Consider the following 19,962-nt stretch of genomic DNA (forward strand, 5'->3'; position numbering starts at 1 on the left):
CAATTCAGGTTAGAATTGCCCCCACTGTCACTACCTGGAGTAACAAAACTCCTACCGCCCTTCCCAGCCATCCACCTGCAGCCTCTCCCTCTGATACACAGGTATATCCTTCATTATTCCTCTTTGAGCAGAATTCTGCTCACCTAAATATATAGTTATATATTCTCTACCCACCTCCCTTAAGTTCCCCTCCCCCCATCTATCTATCTGCTTATTGCATTTTAGTGCTTTTAGGATGCAAGAAGCAGTTTTTAGCACAATTAATTTATTTTCTTATCACTCTCCTCTTCTTTTGCAGTTTTAAATTGACTTGAACTAGAAAATAATTTCCATAGAATGAGATAACTTTGGTTTTCTGTTGCTGTCTGAATAAATGTGTAACTAATTAAAATCTCTGCTCCTTCTCCCTGGTGTAGCTTCTCAGCCAGTCCAGCAGTATTCCTTCGGAACAGGGGGGTCAGCAGCGTATCGACCTCAGCAGCCTGTTGCGCCCCCTGCTTCAAACGCTTACCCTAACACCCCGTACATATCTTCCGCTTCGTCCTATTCTGGGCAGTCTCAGCTGTACACAGCACAGCACCAGGCCTCTCCACCTACGTCCAGCCCCACTGCCTCGTTCCCTCCTCCCCCTCGCTCTGGAGCGTCCTTCCAGCACGGCGGACCAGGAGCTCCACCGTCATCTTCAGCGTATGCGCTGCCTCCTGGAGCAACAGGTACACTGCCTGCTGCCGGCGAGCTGCCTGCATCCCAAAGAACAGGTCTGCGCTTGAAAGGGACTTGGTTTGGCTCCCTCTTTTATTTTTTCGTGATCACGTGGGTGCATGGAGGGGAATTACTTCTAACTATAAACTGGGCAAGGTGAGGTATTGATTTAATTGTATAACAAATTCTAAAACTATTTCTAAAAGTGTGATTTTCCCATAGTGAACTTTAGTTGCTAAATGAGAAAAGCTTTAGAGCTTTAAAAGGGTAAGAGTATATAATCTGCCATTGAATTTAAAATAAGCGGTAAGAAATTAGTTGGCCAGATAAGTGGTGGTTGGAACTAGATTTAATTGACACTAATTTCTTTGCCAGAGTAAAACGATGCTCTGTGTTCTTCCTAGATTTTCAGTTTTTAAAATTATTTGTGCCTTAAATTCATTCATAGAGATTAAATAATACAGGGTTTAATGAGGCTGTACAAATTTTGTAATTATGTTTGTTTGTAAAGGTGAGCAAGGATCTTGACGTGTATTGAAAGGAAAAAAGTGAAAGAATGCAACTCTGACAGAATCTCTAAGACAGCAGAAAGTATACAGTAGTGCAGGGATTCTCTCCATTAGGACAATTCTACCCTCACAAACATTTTGGAAATTTCTAGGCATTTTTGTTGTTGACAGTGTAGTTCTGCCTGAAATTTTCTAATTAAAAGCATAATTTAAAATTATTTTTATAGTAAATACACATTTTATAGATTCTTTTTATCTTTCATGTTACAATTAAAGCATTATATTAATTTTTTATGAGTAGGTAATATTATCTGATTTTCATGTTAGGATTGTAAAAGGGGCCTCAGAAGTACGTATTACAAAAAGAGATCAATGAATCGGGGCAAGAACCACTAACATAGCAAAGAATTCAGACTTTGGAATCAGACTTCCTGTGTTTGTATCACAGCTTCACTCCTTTCTAGTTATGTGACCTTGAATAAGTACTTAACTTTAAGCCTCAGTTTCCTCATAATAGTAATAGTATGTACGCATAAGCTTAGGAAGAGATTGAAAGCATTTGGGGACAGTGACTGCAAAGTTAGCCGTGATGACACCTCGCCCAGAATTAGAGCTCTGTGCCTTTTCCTTTTGTCCCTGGTTTAATGTATACTTGTTACTAAGGGTATTTGAAAATAGTTTCCTTTTCAGATTATAATTGATGGTTTTAAACTAGAGGGGCAAAACAGAAGTGAGTCTTGCTTTCTACTACTGAAGTTGTTCCTGGAAGTCCAGTATATGTTTTTCTCTTTTTAACTGCTAAGCAGTAGCTTTAATAACTGAAAACACTGGTCATATAATAGGATTTATTGAGGAAGTATTTTTTTTCTTGGCAGTCTTATGGATCCAGAATTATACACATATCTCCTTCTCTCTTCTTTGATATATAATATTAAAGTCCAAAGTACCAAAAATCATACACACAATATGTATCAGCCTTTACTGCACAAATACAATTTGTATAATTTTCAATACAGATATTTCAATAGGTTGATATTTAGAGAGGAGTGTTCATTCAATTGTAGAGTTCAAAAAATTACCTTTTAAAACCTGGATGAGCGAAAACAGTATATATTCTGAATAGTTGGGTAATAGCTTGAGTGAAAGATGGATTCAAGTAAATCCCCACATAGGAAAGTGGTGCAGGGAAGTAGGAAAGTGAATTATCATTTATTGAACATACATTGGACATGTACCAGCACTGCCGTATATTTTCTTATTTCTCATAACCATGAGAAATAGGAATAATTATTTTTTTAAAAATTGCCATGAGGAAGCTTGAGTTTCCTAGGGTTGTGTATAATGTTTTCATGATTGCATGGTGATAGACTCCAAGTTGAGATACAACTGAGATACCCAGGTCTCTCAGTCTTCAGAGCCCATGTTCATTCTTCTTTACCAGATAGTCTAGTCCTGATGAAAGCAGTAGAAATAGCTATCAGTGTTGGAATTACAGAAACATTTAGCATCACTATTTTAAGCATTTGTTACTTCATCATCTAAGTTAAATATTTGCATGGGTATTTTTTTCCTCCTTAAGCTAAAGGGCATTTGGCCTTATAATAAAGTCTTTGCTTATGTACAAAGTAACAATGTTCTAACCTGGCTGAGAAGCACAGTAACTAATAGGAAGATGAAGCCATACATTTTGCAATACTCAGCATGCACTAAGCTAGCTGCTTTGTTACCTCTTGCATGTTAGTAGTCCCTGTATTTTAATTAACAGTTAGAGCTTTACCTTATTTTATTTTTTGATTTCCTAAAAAGTTTGCTTAGGTTATACAGATAACTGTGACTAAAAGTTTTATCTTTGTTCTAATATGTCTTAGATTATTATATCATGGTTTTCTACGGGACTTGGAAATTCCACTTGTCCGGTGGATTCTTCTTGATAGACACTAGGATTTTCAAGCCCTGTAACTATTAGTGAACCACAAAATTATGTGCGCACTGCTCAGAGAAACTCATGTTGCAATCATCAAAACATTCATTCAGTAAATTCTTAATGAGAACCTGCTCAGTCTATAATCAGAATTATTCTAGGCACAGGTAGGAAGGCAGAAAAGTACAGTACATTTCTATTTCTAGTGAACAGCACATAGCTTTGTTGTAAGTTGGAACATAAAATTTGTATTTGGGCCAACTTTTGGAAGACATTAAATGTCAGGGCAAGAAATTTATACTTCATACAGTAAGAAGAAAATTTCTAGTGGAGGAGTTTGAACTCCTGAGAGGCATGGTCAAAGTGGTACTTTAGGGAGGTTAACCTGGAGGTGGTTCTGCAAAACAGATTGTGGGCAGCATGGCAGAATCAGAGGCAAGGAAAACAGGCTGTCTCCGAGTTCAAGGTATAAAGTGCTAACAGCCTAAGTTAGTATAGTGCGACATGTTTCAGTGGTGGCAGCACAAAAAGCAGGAAGTTTTCCTAGCTTTACTGTGCAGGATAAGTAAGATATTGCTTGTACCCGCCCCCCCCCCACCTTTTTTTTTGTCCCTGGTTTAATGTATACTTGTTACTAAGGGAGAGCACTTTCAAATGTGAAGGCCCAAGAAGTTTACTTAGCAAAATTTTCTGATAAAATGTGAAGCTCTCATGAAGCTGTTTTTGAGTAAACAGTATTAAAAAATGGAAAATTTAATTTGGGTATATATATATATGTATATATATATAGTCTTGTGCTCCTTCACATAGAAGAGTCTTGAAGGGGCATAATATTGAATATTTTCGTGAAACAGTGTGCTGAAAAAAAATTTTTTTTAAATTTTCATAAACATTCCGTAGTCAAATTATAAGTACTTGGTTTTTAACCCTTTAAACAAAGGAAAGGAGCATGATAGCCTTCTTTATTTTTCTTTGGATACATCTGTTTTATCTCGTGTCATTGGAAAATGACCTTAAGGATTCATTCTCTCTAAATTTAAATTTTTAACTTTGTGGTGCCTTTTAAATAATGTGACGTGCGAGGCTAACGGGGAAGGGGGAGGTGTATGATTAACAAGGATGCTCTGTCCTCTCCGTCTCAAATGATCTTTTAGCCAAAAGTCTCCGTACCATTGGCACTAATATTTTTCTGTGAATCCGCTGAGAGTATCTTAGCCAGTGCCTACATCCTACCATTATGCAAGAACACCTTGAGAAGGTTCCCATTGAGAAGTGAGATTCAAGTAAGGATGGTAGCAACTCCACTTCTGTATGTGAGACCAAGCGCTTCTCTCTTCCTTCCCTAAAGACCATGTGGAGGACTAATCCCTACACTAAGGTGGATAAGGGTCTCCAGAATCCAGTGACATGCCATATTCAGTTTTTAAGTTAATTTTCCCTTGATTTTTATTAATTTTTTATTGTAGAATTTTGAAAGGCCTCAAATAGTATAGAGAATAAAATTAAAATTATCTGTAATTCTGCCACCCATATATAACCACTAATAATTTAGGTGTATTTATTCCCTTCGTACACATATATGCACACATATATGTATGTATGCATATATTAAAGTTCTTTTAATGTAGAATATACATAACATAAAATTTACCATTTTAATCATTTTTAAGTGACAGCAAGTGCATTTACATTATTGTACAGTCATCACCACTAACTACAGAACTTTTTTGTCATCCCATACTGAAATTATGTAGCCATTAAAAACCCCCCGTTTTCCCCAGTCCCTGGTAACCACCGTTCTACTTTGTCTCTATGTATGTATTCTAGGTACCTCATATAAGTAGTCATGCAGTTTTTTTCTTCTTGTAACTGGCTGTTTCACTGTCTTTAAGATTCATCCATATTATAGCATGTAATCAGAATTTCGTTTTTAAAGCTGAGTGATATTCCACTCTATGTATATACCACATTTTGTTTATCCATTAACTTACACATGGGCATTTTGGCTGCCGTGAATAATGCTGCTATGAATGTGAGTATACAAATATCTGTTCAAGTCCCTGGTTTCAGTTCTTTTGGGTATATACCCAGAAATGGAATTACTGGATCAAATAGTAATTCAGTGTTTAATTTTTTGAGGTGGTGGACCTATTTTACATTTTCACCAGCAATGCGTAAGGGTCCAATTTCTCCACATCCACACCAACACTTGTTTCCTGTTTTTTTGTTTTTGTTTTTAATTCTTGCCATTCTAATGGGTGTGAAGATAGTAGTATCTTATTGTATGCATGCATTTTTAAAGAATTGAGATCATAACTCCCACATACACTCATAATTTACATCTTACTACTTTCCTTAATATTACACCATGAACCATTTTCCAATGTTCTTTAAAGTCATTGTCATGTTTAAAAAGAGAGTAAGAAAGAGATTTATGCCCATTTTTAAGGTTTTTTGAAAAGGTAAAAAAGATTATCTTCCCTTACTAGTTTTATGAGAGAATTATGTCCAAGATTAGACTGTGCTATCTTTTTTTAAACATATTGACCAAGAGTATCATTTTGCACATCCATAATGAACCCCCATAATACTGTCTCCTGTAGATATTCACGTTCTTCATTCAGTTTGCTTTACCTAGTGTTGCTATTAAAGTGTGTCTCCATAAAGTAGAGGTTAATTTAATTGTTTTGTTTTGTTTTGTTTTATGGCTGTGTTGGGTCTTCGTTTCTGTGCGAGGGCTTTCTCTAGTTGCGGCAAGTGGGGGCCACTCTTCATCGGGGTGCGAGGGCCTCTCACCATCGCGGCCTCTCTTGTTGCGGAGCACAGGCTCCAGACATGCAGGCTCAGCAATTGTGGCTCACAGGCCTAGTTGCTCTGCGGCATGTGGGACCTTCCCAGACCAGGGCTCGAACCCGTGTCCCCTGCATTGGCAGGCAGATTCTCAACCACTGTGCCACCAGGGAAGCCCTAATTGTGTTTTGAAAAAGTCATATTTAAACAATTTAAAGATATAAAAGCAAAAGTATTGAGGGGTTAGAATCATAGCTAAGATAAAACTGTTAAATTGATCAGAGATTTGAACAAGGATTTTCTGGGCTGAAATAAAACATATTGCTAAATATATTGCATGGTTTGAGGTGAGGAGGGGCCAGTTAGGCATATGTTTTGGTGGGAACTTTGATTATTGTACAGTCGTTATTTTCAATTCAACAGGCAGCCCACCCTCAAGTTATGAGGGATAGCCAACTGGGTATATGTTCCTGTTGAAAATCTTTTTGTTTCTTATTTCATTCAGTTTTACTCGTAACTTTCGATTTAATTTGATTTCATTATAACTTTGGTGTCATTCTACCAAAGGGTCATATGAAATTGTTCCACATACTTTTTTGTGCTGCTGATAGTTGGTGAAATCAGGATACCCACTCAGGCTTTAATATCCAAGGCTAAGATCACTGCCACGAGAGGTTAGAGGAAAAACTGGTCTCACCTTCTGCTCCCACGTTTCACAGGGCTAGAGAGGAGGCATGTTGTTGAGACTGCTCCCTGAAAAAAACGATCAAGGCCAGGGTACCTCCAGTACTTTTAGGTTTTTCACACCGTCGACTCCCCCCTACCCCGCCCCAATACCAAAATCCAAGGATGCTCAAGTCCTTTATATAATGTGGTGTCGTATTTGCATATAACCTATGCACATATACTTTTATGTCTAGATTGCTAGTAATACCCAATACAGTGTAAATGCTTGCAGCAAATTCAAGTTTTGCTTTTGGGAACTCTTTGGAGTTTTTTCCTTCCTGAATGTTTTTGATCTTCAGTTGGTTGAATCTGCAGATGTAGAACCTGGGGATGGACTGTATATTGACCCCCTCAGCCCAGAAGCTGAAGTCTGGCGCTAGAGAGTACATCACTAGTTTCAAGTCAGGTCTGTCCTCTGTCATAACACACACACAGTGACTCCCAGGGATTTATTAACTGTAGTGCTGTGAGGTCATACCTTGCATGGGAAGTTAAATTGTAAAGTCATCATTTAAGACAAAAATAAGAAATCACTTAAGAGTCAGTTATCCGTGATCACCGCTTTCTTCAGTTAAGCCCTCACGAAGAAGTTGCCTGTGGTCAGAAGCCATATTGCATGAGAAACATCTCTCCTTAGCGCCATACAGAGAAATTCCAAACTGTGGCATTAGTTCTCCCACCTCACAGTTTCTCTGGGGCATGTGCTTCTTGAGTAGAGCTCAAACTGAATTGAACTCACTAGTTAATGCTATATACTCTCGATTCCTCTCTCCCCAAGTTCAACTATCATAACTCCCACATACTTACGGGATTCCCGTAAGTTGTATGTGCATATGATGTATCCCGTAAGTTGAATTCCCGTAAGTTGTATGTACATATGATGTATCTACACTGCACGCTTTTGATTGGAGACTGGGCCTGGACCAATCCTGAACATCCGACAATTTTGGAATTGCTGTATTAGTTCTCAGCCTTCTTTCCTCTTGTCCACTGCCAGAAACTTCAGTTCTTTTAAGAGAAGCAGTGATTTCTGGAAGATTTGTGCTAAACAGTCTGCAAATCTGTATATTCTTATAGAGAAGACCATATGAGATGGTTACATATTTACTGGGCCTGTTCCCATTTATGCTCATATTCATGTTGTGACCCCAGAAATTACAGTTCCTCCAGAATGCAGATCCTTGGGTCCTCCCAAATCCAGCAGTAAAGTAGCACCTCCTTGTTAAGATCGTCTAACATGCTTATTATCTTTAACAATGTAGTGTTAAAGTCTGCACGACAATGCAGAAATCCTCCCATTTCTCTTTAAAATCCTACTACTTAAAGAGGATTTAGACCAGCAGCATTGGCATTACCTGGGAGCTGGCTGAAGCAATAGAATCTCAGGCCCTACGCTATACCTAGTGAATTAGAATCTGCATTTTTGCAAGATCTTCAACTGATTTGGATTCACAGCTTTAAAAAATACTAAAATGGACACAGTTATAATATGTTAGGAAGTGCTCTCATGAATGAATTAGCTTTGCCCACAAACTGATTACTTTCTTAATTAGATAGAAGCCATTTCACGTGACTTGATTAAAAAGTAAGTTTTATTCCCTTATAAAATTAGTTTGTTCTTTCTTGGGGTTGATGGAGGGAGGAGAAACAATTATAAAATGAGTAGAGTTTACAGTTTGCAGGGCAGAAATAGAGACACAGATGTAGAGAACAAACGTATGGACACCAAGGGGGGAAAGTGGTGGGGGGGAGGTGGTGGTGTGATGAACTGGGAGATTGGGATTGACATGTATACACTAATATGTATAAAATGGATAGTTAATAAGAACCTGCTGTATAAAAAAATAAATAAAATTCAAAAATTCAAAAAGAAAATGAGTAGAGTTTAGAATATCTTTGATGATAATACTGTTTAAGTGACTTTTACATTTTGTCTACAGAAAATCAGTCTATGCAAGACCAGGCATCTATGTTGGAAGGTGAATTAGTTACAAAATATATCTTTGGAAATCTTTGAATCACTGACTATAATTAATGAATGGATATTCACAATTATGCATGTGAACTTTAAAGCCGATAATACCCTAAATCTGATCAGTTCTTAATGGAATCAAATCTTAGAACTGACTGAATTAACATAGTGACACAAATGATCTTGAATCATAAAAGTTGTCTATTTTATATAGACTGAAAGACAAGGCTATACCAAGATTGTCTTAGATATAAGAAAGATTAGAAGGTGATGGGAGAGGTTTGAATGATTAGTCTGTGTATAATGAGAACTTTAAGAATTTGTTAAGCAAATAGCAGCATGTGGTTTAATATTTTGTGATTAGCTCTTGAATGTTTTGAGGCTCATTTGGCGTTCTGTCTCCTAGTCACCTTGTAGAAAATTAATTCTACTTTTAAAATCAAGGCAAATGAGTGCATGCTGGTTAGGAGAAGATCTTGTTTTTACAAAATTTCTATGACATTATGTTCTTTGGTTTGCTAAGCAATTTTGTTGTGATTTAATATCGTAGATATCAATAAAACAAGCAAAAGTAAAATACTGAAAGAATGTTTATTGAAAGAAGAAGACTTTTTTGCTTTTACATATACACATACACAAAACTTAATAAGATGTAAAATGATTATATTTTGATTTAGTAATTATCTTATCTCTGGCATGTTTTATTCCATTTTTCTTTAAAGATACAGGCATTCAATAAAGATGTTTTAAAAAATTGTTTTTAAAAAATACAGGCATTAAGTACCTTAATGAGTTCTGCTACTCATATTCATTTCTCACTTTGAGATGACAGGTTTTGGGAGATTTGAGGGGGGAGGAAATTTCCTAAAGGTGACAGTAGTTTAATTTTATATTTGCTGCCAGCGTGGAAATTTTTTTTTGGGGGGGAGGGGTGTATTAAAAAAAAAATCTTACCACAGATATTTGAATGCCTTTTTCTACTTTATAGGTTGTTCTTAACGCAAAGGTGATAAAAACATACTGGTGTTGCGTAGTTGGGCTCTGTTTTTTTAACAGTGTTTCTACCATGTGGATGATTTGGGTATGCTGAATTGCTCTCTGGGGAAATAGAAGATTGCCACTTTTATTCTTTTTTTGTGTGTTGAATATATCAGAAGCCTTTTTTTTTTAGCAGACTCAGGGGATTTATTTTTTCTTTCTTAGGAGAGAATTGTTTGAAGGTTATATACCAATATAGACATAAAAACTTCACTATCCTTAAATTTAGTACAACTCTTTCACTTTAAAAGGAAATAATGTCAAGATATGCTGCTTTCTAAGCCAAGGCCCTGTGATTATTAGAGGTAATGAGTTTGAGAGTCCAGGGCTACATAGTGATCCCAGCAGCTCAGCTGGTAAAACTTCTGTGACAGTTATCTCAGGGTGAAAGTAAAATTTGAAGATATTATATGATGGATACAATTTAGTTTTCTTCTTTTCAGGATTCTAAAGGAAAATGCCCTCTATTATCTGTTATAGGTTCTCAGAATGGTTGGAATGATCCTCCAGCTTTGAACAGAGTACCCAAGAAGAAGAAGGTACTAGAAAAAGATGTCTATTCAGTTGCCTACAGGTGTCCTGTCAATCATGTAGCCACCTGAAGCACACCACACTTCACTGTTCCTTTAAAGGCAAAGCTGACTGACTAATATACTTAATATGTGTATTTCAACTTACATCTTCTAATCCATGAAGGGAAGGAAGGAAAGTACAAAATAGTATGGTGGTATGAATTAAACCCTTTTTAAAAAGCAAGATGTAAATTCCCAGCAGATCTTTTTCAAAGAGTAGGAAACAAAATTTCATGCTTCTCAAATGGTTTTTTTTTAGGAGTTACTTTGGTTTTGGGTTCTAACAGTAATCATGAATTTGTAATTATATTTTGGACTATTTTTGTCTATCACATACAATATGAAAAGAAATAGCCTTGTAGCTGAGCATCATTTAGATGTTAATAACTGTTGAGAGCTGTTAGAGCATAACTTAAGATTCTTCTTTCCTTCTTTTACCCCAAGCCTTTTTATTTTTTTTTACTCCTAGTGATTTCTGTCCCCCAAGTATAGTAATGAGAGGCCAGAATGTAAAATTGGGAGATACTAAATGATGAAAGCCCCCCCAAAATTAGGTCAATGATAATCAGAAATTTAATCTACTGCTTTGAGTGTGATTGATCACTAAGTAGGTATCACTTAATGATCTGGGAAAAAGGTATTACATCTGATCACGTGACACACACAAACACATATTTGGCATATCTGATCCCAGTATGGCTAGATATAATTCTCCAGACTTTGACATCCTCTTTCAAAAACACCATGGTTTTGGCCCGTTATGGGATAAGTGTGGAAGGTAAAGGGGAAACAAAGGTCCAGGTTTGAGCTCCCAGCCCTCTTAGCTAGATTACCTTTACTTTTATGTTTTTCTCTAGAATTCTGCATAAAATTTCATTTTAAAAAGTATTCTACTGTTATTAAAAAAATGTTTTTGACCATGGAATAGTCTAACTCCCTTACTTATTTTTTTAAATTTTTTTATTGAAGTGTAGTTGATTTACAGTGTTGTGTTAATTACTGCTGAACAGCAAAGTGATTCAGTTATACATGTATGTGTGTATACATTCTTTTTTAAATATGTTCTTTTCCATTATGGTTTATCATAGGATATAGAATATAATTCTCTGTGCTGTACAGTAGGACCTTGTTGTTTATCCATTCTATACATAAAGGCTTACATCTGCTAACCCCACCCTCCCATTCCAACTCTCCCCCAACCCCCTTGGCAACCACCAGTCTGTTCTCTATGTCCCTGATTCTATTTCTGTTTCATAGATAGGTTCATCTGTGTCATATTTTAGATTCCACATATAAGGGATACCATATGGTATTTGTCTTTCTCTTTCTGACTTACTTCACTTAGTGTGATAATCTCTAGGTCCATCCACGTTGCTACAAATGGCTAACTCCCTTATTTAAAGCTGAGGAGATGTTGTCATCATACCGTTTTCTCCTTACTCTTGGTGCCTTTTATTTCTTTTAAAAGATGCCTGAGAACTTTACGCCTCCTGTTCCCATCACATCACCAATCATGAACCCCTTGGGTGACCCCCAGTCACAGATGCTGCAGCAACAGCCTTCAGCTCCAGCACCAATATCAAGCCAAGCTTCCTTCCCGCAGCCACACCTTCCAGGTGGCCAGCCCTTCCACGGCATACAGCAACCCCTCAGTCAACCAGGCATGCCTCCGTCTTTTTCAAAGCCCAATATTGAAGGTGCCCCTGGGGCTCCTATTGGAAATACCATGCAGGTAACAGTAAATCTGTGGAAGTGGGAGATGGCTCTATTTCGGTATGTTTTCTTAACGTTTTAACTTTTATGGTTATACCTTTATTATTACCTCAATTTGATTTCAATTTAGACAACTTAAAAATAATACCTTTTTTTTTAAGATTGTTCATGTATGTATATTATTTTTCAATGACGAGGCCATATACAAACTTTCCAGAAGGAGCTTATGTATTTACTAGTATACGTTAACAGTAACTTGGCAATTACAGTGTTTCATCTGATCTAATCAGTAGCCACAATTTAAGAGCAGTTGAATCCATATTTGCATCCAAGGTTGCTAAGCAGAAGCTGTTTCCAAAGGTTTTTTCCTTTAAAATAGAAAATAAAAATGTAATGAGTTATATATTTTCTTGTGTATGTGTAAGAGCTAATAATATAGCCATATCTTTAGATGGAGATATAGATTTGTGCTTGCTTTTCACATACAAACAGCTAGTTGGCAGGGCTCTAGATGATGAAAAATCTATCATATTTCCATATAACTGACTTAGACATACAAAGAGAAACATTTTGATCTATTCATGAAAAGTAAAGTCACAGCTCAACATAAGATGAAATCAATTCCTGCCCAAGTATAAAACTAGCTCTTCTGTCTGTTACTGTCTTTGACTCTCTGAAGTCAAATTTGTAAAGGTTATATCTCTACCACAAGACTATGTTTTGCTGTTAAGAGATTTCTGCCTAAGGAACTTCTAAACATTAACAGTTGCATTATGAAAACAAGTGTTCTGATGGAGATGGGAGGACCTTCTTCTTTCCACGAGAATATATAAAATTACAAAGACGCACTGTTAATTTTGTATAATTACACGTCTGTGGTGTTTGTGAAGCCGTCCACTTTTGTTTAGAGCTGGGTGCTCAAGCTGCGCTCATCTGGGCCAGAACCCCAGTTACCGCTGAAAGGGAGAGCTGCACGGAGGCGTGTGTTCAGCCAGGCCCTAGTGTCCAGCTTCCTCTCCACCTGGATGTCTCTGAGGCACCTCACACTTAACATATCCAGAATCTAACTCATCGTCTTCCTCCCAAACCTAGTCGTCTTTTGGTGTGTCCTGTTTCAGCGAATGGCACCATAACCCTTCCTATTTAATCCAGCCAAAAACCTGGGCATCATCTTTATATTCTTTTTCCTTTAACCTGTTTTTCAGAGCTATCCCCGAGTCTTGTTGATATTACTTTAAAATCTCTCTCAAATCCCTTCTCTACATTTCCAGTCTAGTCCATGCTACCTTCGTCTCCAGTCTTAAGCAGTGCAGGAGCCTCTAGTTGGTCTGCCAGCATCTACTTTGACTCATCTCTTATCTGGTCTTATCTCCTCATTGCTTAAAACGTTACAGCTTCCCATTGTTCCCAGGATAAAGACCAAAGTATTTCACATTGTCTGGAATCGCTCAGCTCACACTCCTCCTTGCTCGCTCTCTCTGCTCCAGCTACAGTGACCCCCTTTCAGTCCCTTGTATCATGATCCTGACTGTGTACACGTTCTTCTGTCTGGAATGCATTTCCTCCCCCATTTAACTGGTTAACTCCTACTTACCCTTCTGATATAACTTCCTTCAAGAGCCTTCCCCTCAGTTAAATCCCAATTATATTGTCTGTTGGTTCCAGTGATGTTAACTTAATCACAGTTGCTATTTTACATACATTTATGACATTTTAAAACTTTCTCTTCCATCAGCCTGTAAACTCCCTGTGGGATGAGATCATTTCCGTATTGGCTCACCAATACCTAGCCAATGCCTAATACATAATTGCCTAATGTTTTCTATGAATGAACTAATCAGTCAAAACTTTAAACACTTACACATTCCTTCTTTGTTTTCCCATCTGTACATTCAGTAAGATCATGGTCTCTTCTATCCTCACCGTTGGTGTAATCTTGCAGTTTGATAATAGTCCAGCTAACACCCTCCAAGAGTAAACCAAAGAATAGAAGAACGTCAGGATAAACAAAAATGAGCCAACAAGCAAAGCAAGCAGCCACTCCAACCAGCCAACTTTGTAAATGCCTTGTTCTTTTCATTTCCTGCTGGCACAGGTCTCCTTCCCATCAGTTATATGAAATAGTGATCAATGTATGTTCCATAATTAATCAGATACTTTATATCCATCCTATTTTTGAAAATAGAAGCTGTAGAAAGAGTACCTGTATCTTCTACTGAATATCTGATTTTTATGTTTGCTTATCCCAAGTGATTTCACATGTTAATTTTTCATTTGATTTTGAAGAGCCTACCTACAAGGTCCTTGGTTTCTCTTTATCACAGATTCAGGGCTTTGTGTATAGGTAACTTCTGGTCATTTCTAGTCATTTTATGGTATTATTTATTCCAGCATGTGCAGTCTTTGCCAACAGAAAAAATTACCAAGAAACCGATTCCAGATGAACACCTCATTCTAAAGACCACATTTGAGGATCTTATTCAGCGCTGCCTCTCTTCAGCCACAGATCCTGTATGTATTTTTTATTTTGCTTAATTAAAAGAATCCCTTATGGAGCGCTTCTATAATGATTGCTTAAAGTCTTACAAGATGTATTTTGAAAGTTTATGCAAAAGTAGTAAAGCTAGCACTTATATATAGTTTGCTGTACATATAAAAACACATTCAACTGCTTTTTACATATAACTTTAATCCTTAAAACAACCTCATGGTAGGTAGGTTTGTCATATTTATTTACAGAGGAGGAAATTAAGGCAAAAAGCAGTTACGTAATAATTAAGGCAGAGCCAGCATTCGAACCTAGTCTGGCTCCAGAATTCATGCTTTCCACCACTATGCGGCACTGAGTCTCATCGGCAAACCTTATGCCTAGCACAAAAATACAACAGAACGGTGAAACTCAGATTTGGGGTTTCTTTCTGAGCTTACATCAAAGCTTTTAAAAGTAGATAGACAATCTTTAACTTTGCTAAGACCTTAAAAATAGTTCAGTGCTTTAGATATTGGAGTCATATTCATAGTCAAAGTAACTGATTTTACTCAGTTTATTAGAGGATGACTGTATTGGCAACAACAAAAATTCCAGAAAGCCAGTTTTGTTTTAGATGAAATTTCACTTTCTGCCAACAAACATTGAATATGTTTATTTAGTCACTGGCCAGTTGTCTGCTTGAAAAACAGCTTCTGGAATTTGTTGTTTCATCAAACATTGAGTATTATTAATATGTGCAGCCTTCTGCCAGTCTTTTGGAAAGCAATTCTCTGCACTGAAAGTGTCAGGAAAGCAGAGGCAGGGGAAAGGTAACATAAACCTTAGCGCCTGGCATTCTGGGAGCGATGGAAAGACGAAGCTAGGAACAGAGAACAGGTGAAGCTGTTAAACAGGTAAGTGTACAGTGTCTCCTAGGCAGACAGGTCCTCATCATACAAATTGGAGGAATCCTAATAAAAATGTGGGAAAGCTCCAGTCTTCCTTCAGGCATGAGTTAATGTAAATAGAGGTTGGGAGGACACCTCGTACATGGCCTAGCTTAGGAAATTTGTGTTGAGCTTCCCCTCCTCCAGGTCACCCTATCACCTTCCTTCTGGTGACCCAGCACCCCTGGGCAGAAGAGAAAGACAAACTGTTCCTGTCACTAGTTGGGGAGGAAGTTCAAATACCGCCCAGGACTCCTGCTGGTAGCTACGTGGGATTAACTTTGAACCCTCCACAAAAGTCCATCTTAATCAATACTTGACATCATTTTTATAGTATGGCTTTATTCTTATTTCCACTTCAGTTATGTCCAAACAGCACAACGTAATTGTGCAGCACAGCTTAGTTTGTAAGGTTATCCTCGATGGCGTCACCTCTTCCGCACTCCTCTTCTGACACACTGACATTCCCTCCTCAGACATACCAAGCACGTGTCAGCATCAGAGACTTTGTACCTGTGGCTCCTTCTGCCTGGAACTCTTCCCCACAGAGCTGCATAGCTCTTGCTCACTTGTTCCTGGTGTCTGCTCAGATGTCCCATTAGCCGTCAGGACTTTCTTACCACGTCATACTGCCAACACTGCTGACCCCCTTACCCTGTTAACTTTTCTTCATGGCACTCATCACCATCTGACATACAATATATTGTTTATTTAGTATCCTTTCCCCACCCAATAGAATATGAGATCCATGAGACACAACACTGTCCCAGCATGGCGCGTAGTAGTCACTCAGTAAATATTGAAAAGCAGTGTCACTTTTAAGGCTGTTGCATAATGTAGATATGAAGTTAATCACAGTATAATTTTAAACCTTTACTTTTAGGATAGTTTTCTCTCACTATACTCACAGTACTAGGATGAGGGTAGGAGGACTCCTTAATTTAAGAACTCATTTTAACACTTCCCTCTTAATAATCTTAAGCCACCAAAAGATAATTTTCTCCTTTTTTTGGTGTTTTAAAGGCCCAGAATAAGACAGGATTAAATGTACCAAATGTGACTGAGCGTATAAGTAGTACTTTGAGATTCCACAGTTCACCTGTATGTTTGCCTTCTAGCGCCCATCATGTTCATTTTATTTAATTTACAGTAACTGTTAGACCTTCCTTTCTGTAGTACACCGACCCCTTGCTGCCTCCAGGTGGCCCTTCGTGTTGCCTGTGCACACAGTGTAGATGGGCACTCACTCACCTCACGTGAGCCGCAGTCCCCGTGAAATCAGCCAGTGCTCCACTTTGCACCCTAGGAGGAAGGCTCTCACTTTCTTGCCCTCCCTGCCTTAATAGATACTGATCTCTGTTCTAATAATCTGTTCAAGTTCCTCGGTCTTAGCTATCTCCATTTCTTTATAAAATAAAGCTGTCCAACATCATGACTGTAAGGTTTAGTGAAATGACGTAAGGCAAGTTCTTGGGATAAAAGTTATTGCTCATACATAACATACCTGTTTTTTCTCTCCTGCAGCAAACCAAGAGGAAGCTAGATGATGCCAGCAAACGTTTGGAGTTTCTGTATGATAAACTTAGGGAACAGACAGTAAGTTTGTGGGGAAAAGAAGGATTTATGATAATCATTTATTCCTGGTTGCTAGTAAAATAAGTGTCTCATCAGCACTTGCATGTAATATATAGTATGCTTGGGGGCAAAATGATCGTGACAGTTCATAGAATGGGCTTTTCTCTGTCTAAATCTTACATTTCAGTCACCGGGGAAAAGGGGATAGGGCAGTGTGTGTGTGTGTGTGTGTGTGTGTGTGTGTGTGTGTGTGTGTGTGTGTTTGTGTGAGAGAGAGAGAGAGAGAGAGAGAGATTAAGAGGGAGAGAGAATTTTTAACCTTTTTTATGACAAAGAGCAGATTTACAAACTGGCCTGTACTGCTGCTACAGTAACTGGCCTTCTATTCATTTTTATATGTCCCTTGAATTAAGAAATCAGAGAGTGGGCAGATACTCTGTTTTCCAGAGACCAAATCTGTAATCTCTTTCGTAGTCTAAGACTCTGATCCTTTTCTTTTAGAATAGCTATTACACAAAGGCAAAGCCAAAGGTAGCCACAAATTGAGCAGATCAATGTGTATAACTATGAAGATGATCGGCAGTAAGGAGTAAATGCCCTGTGTGTTCTGTTCTCTTGTCCCTCCCAACCTCTCCATTCCTTTCTAGAATTGTTGTGTTTTATTAATGAAAGCACTAGTAGAGAAAAAAAGAATTGGGACTTTTTCACATTTTTGCATTTTAGCATTTCTCTTCCCCATTCCCCATATCAATGCCATCAGCTAAAAATAACCATTTGTCTCCTGAGAACCAAACCAGAGAAAGTTGATATAACAGTGGAAGTGGCGTGGCCCATGGACATGGATCCAAAATAAAGTCTTCTCTGGAAAGTATGGACATGTATGCCAAGTAATGACATGGGGGGGAAAAAAACTAGAGGTCTTATGATTTTCAGAGATGACAGGATTATGAAAAGCAGTTAAGAGCTGGCAAATTGAGTACATGATGAGGACTGTTGCCCTCCTAATGGCAGTGGACCAGAAGTGCAAGGTTTTTATTGTCCACAAGGTTTTAGAGTAAATTGGGCCTCTACTTCGAGATGTCATGATTAAGAATCGTGAAACTCCTTCATGTACATAGGAAAACTTTTAAAAAGTGTGAGACAGTTATCTAAAATAATTTAGTTATTTAAAATATTTAAGTTATCTAAAATAAAATAATAAGAAAGCTCTTAAGTGGAGAGAGACATTAACATTTCAACTTGGGGAAGGAAATCTGGCTTTTCTGTAAGAAAATACCTGGCTTACCATACATGTATAATTCGTAAGTAATTCCTTACATAATCATTTTGTCATGGTTCGCTTTTATAACTTAAGTGTTGGTTGGTCTGAGAATCTTTCTAGAAATGCTCACCAGTTTATACATTTTTGAAATAATGTTTATTTCAAGTTCCTCTTAAATATCAGGGTTTAATGTTTATAGAGGGTCTCATGGAAAATTCTTCCTTAATTTAATTCTCTCTCTCAATTCCACCTTTACTTCAGCTTTCACCAACAATCATCAATGGTTTACACAACATCGCAAGGAGCATTGAGACTCGAAACTACTCAGAAGGCTTGACCATCCATACGCACATAGTCAGCACCAGCAACTTCAGTGAGACCTCTGCTTTCATGCCAGTTCTCAAAGTGGTTCTCACCCAGGCCAATAAGCTGGGCGTCTAAAGGATGGCTTCACTCTCAGCCACTATTGCCGTTTTTCCAAAGAAACATGTTTTAAAAAACGATAAGATGTGGACCAGTCCTCCTTAGCATGTTTCCATAGCAGCCACTCAAGAACATTTACATTGTTTCTGCAGATATACTCACCTTAGACCTGCTCAAAACCCTGGTGCTTTCTTTTGTTGTAATCTTTTATTGCCTGTGATGATTTTCCTATTCTGCAAATAATGTATTTCCTGGATTACACATAGTATGCTTTCCTGAAGTATTCTGATAAAATATGGTTTTTGAAACCTCAGGTTTACTTTTTGGAGAAGGAGCCTTTGGTTATGTGTAAAGCAGAGCTGCAACTAAATTTCTTTCATGTCCTCCCTACTTCCTCCGTGTCAATCAGATTAAAGTGTGTAATCCTATTTATGTGTATGTAGTCTTTTTTTTAAACGGCTACTCACAGTTTAGTTTAATCTCTATTTTTTGTGGCTTTGGCTTCACTTTGGTCCTGAACAAATAACTAAATCTAGAGGCTGCTACATAGATTTTAGCAAATATTAATGAAAAGTGGGATCACTAGTTTTAAGTATCTATAGGAAAAGATTGAGCATTTTCATTCTGTAGGATGCATTGAACTTTTTTCTATTAATGTTTTCAATATTCTGTTTGAGTTTTAAGATTGAATTGTCTCCATTTTATATTTAGAAACTTATTCATCCATTTTTAAAAAGTTACCTATTTCTCTGAGGTATTTAAGTTCAGAAAGAAAGCTTTAACTTCTGTCAGCCTCCTGAATTGACATATTTTCAGACAGTATTTTCGTCAAATGATTTTATTGTAATCTGTCTTAAGAACAGTGTGGTAAACAAAAGATAATGGTCCCCATAGAATCTTGAGGAGAATTAGATACTAATAATTTTCGTTGTTTAAGCAATTTTACCTAAGTGAGTTGGAAAAGCAGAAGATAAAAAGTGTGACTACTGTGAAGACAGGTGCTGTTTCAAGGACTAAGTGCAGCTCATCAGGCATTTTGCAGCCTAAGTGACATAGTTTGCAAGACCCTCTTAATTTCCTTTGCTGGGATTCCCTGCTCACCAAATAAAACCCCTCTTTTAAAAGTAAAAATAGGGACTTCCCTGGTGGCGAAGGGGTTAAGAATCCACCTGCCAATGCAGGGGACACAGGTTTGAGCCGTGGTCCGCGAAGATCCCACATGCTGCGGAGCAACTAAGCTTGTGTGCCACAATTACTGAGCCTGCGCTCTAGAGCCCGCGAGCTACAACTACTGAACCCACGTGCCACAACTACTGAAGCCCGCGCGCCTAGAGCCTGTGCTC

The 19,962-nt window shown here is 37.7% G+C and overlaps 1 protein-coding gene across 1 annotated transcript; it reads left to right on the top strand.

Annotated features, from left to right (window-relative positions):
- Positions 1–397: 397 nt before the first annotated feature.
- Positions 398–19,047, top strand: LOC309654110 (protein transport protein Sec31A-like). Its single transcript, XM_082478734.1, has 7 exons — positions 398–758; positions 8,589–8,627; positions 10,139–10,197; positions 11,699–11,962; positions 14,335–14,454; positions 16,885–16,956; positions 18,458–19,047. The coding sequence occupies exons 2-7, from the start codon at positions 8,600–8,602 to the stop codon at positions 18,635–18,637; spliced, it is 723 nt and encodes a 240-aa protein (XP_082334860.1). The 5' UTR covers positions 398–758; positions 8,589–8,599; the 3' UTR covers positions 18,638–19,047.
- The last annotated feature ends 915 nt before the right edge of the window (positions 19,048–19,962 follow it).

Source organism: Balaenoptera physalus, assembly GCF_965194825.1.
Source record: "Balaenoptera physalus genome assembly, contig: HAP1_SCAFFOLD_1984, whole genome shotgun sequence".
Taxonomy (NCBI): domain Eukaryota; kingdom Metazoa; phylum Chordata; class Mammalia; order Artiodactyla; family Balaenopteridae; genus Balaenoptera; species Balaenoptera physalus.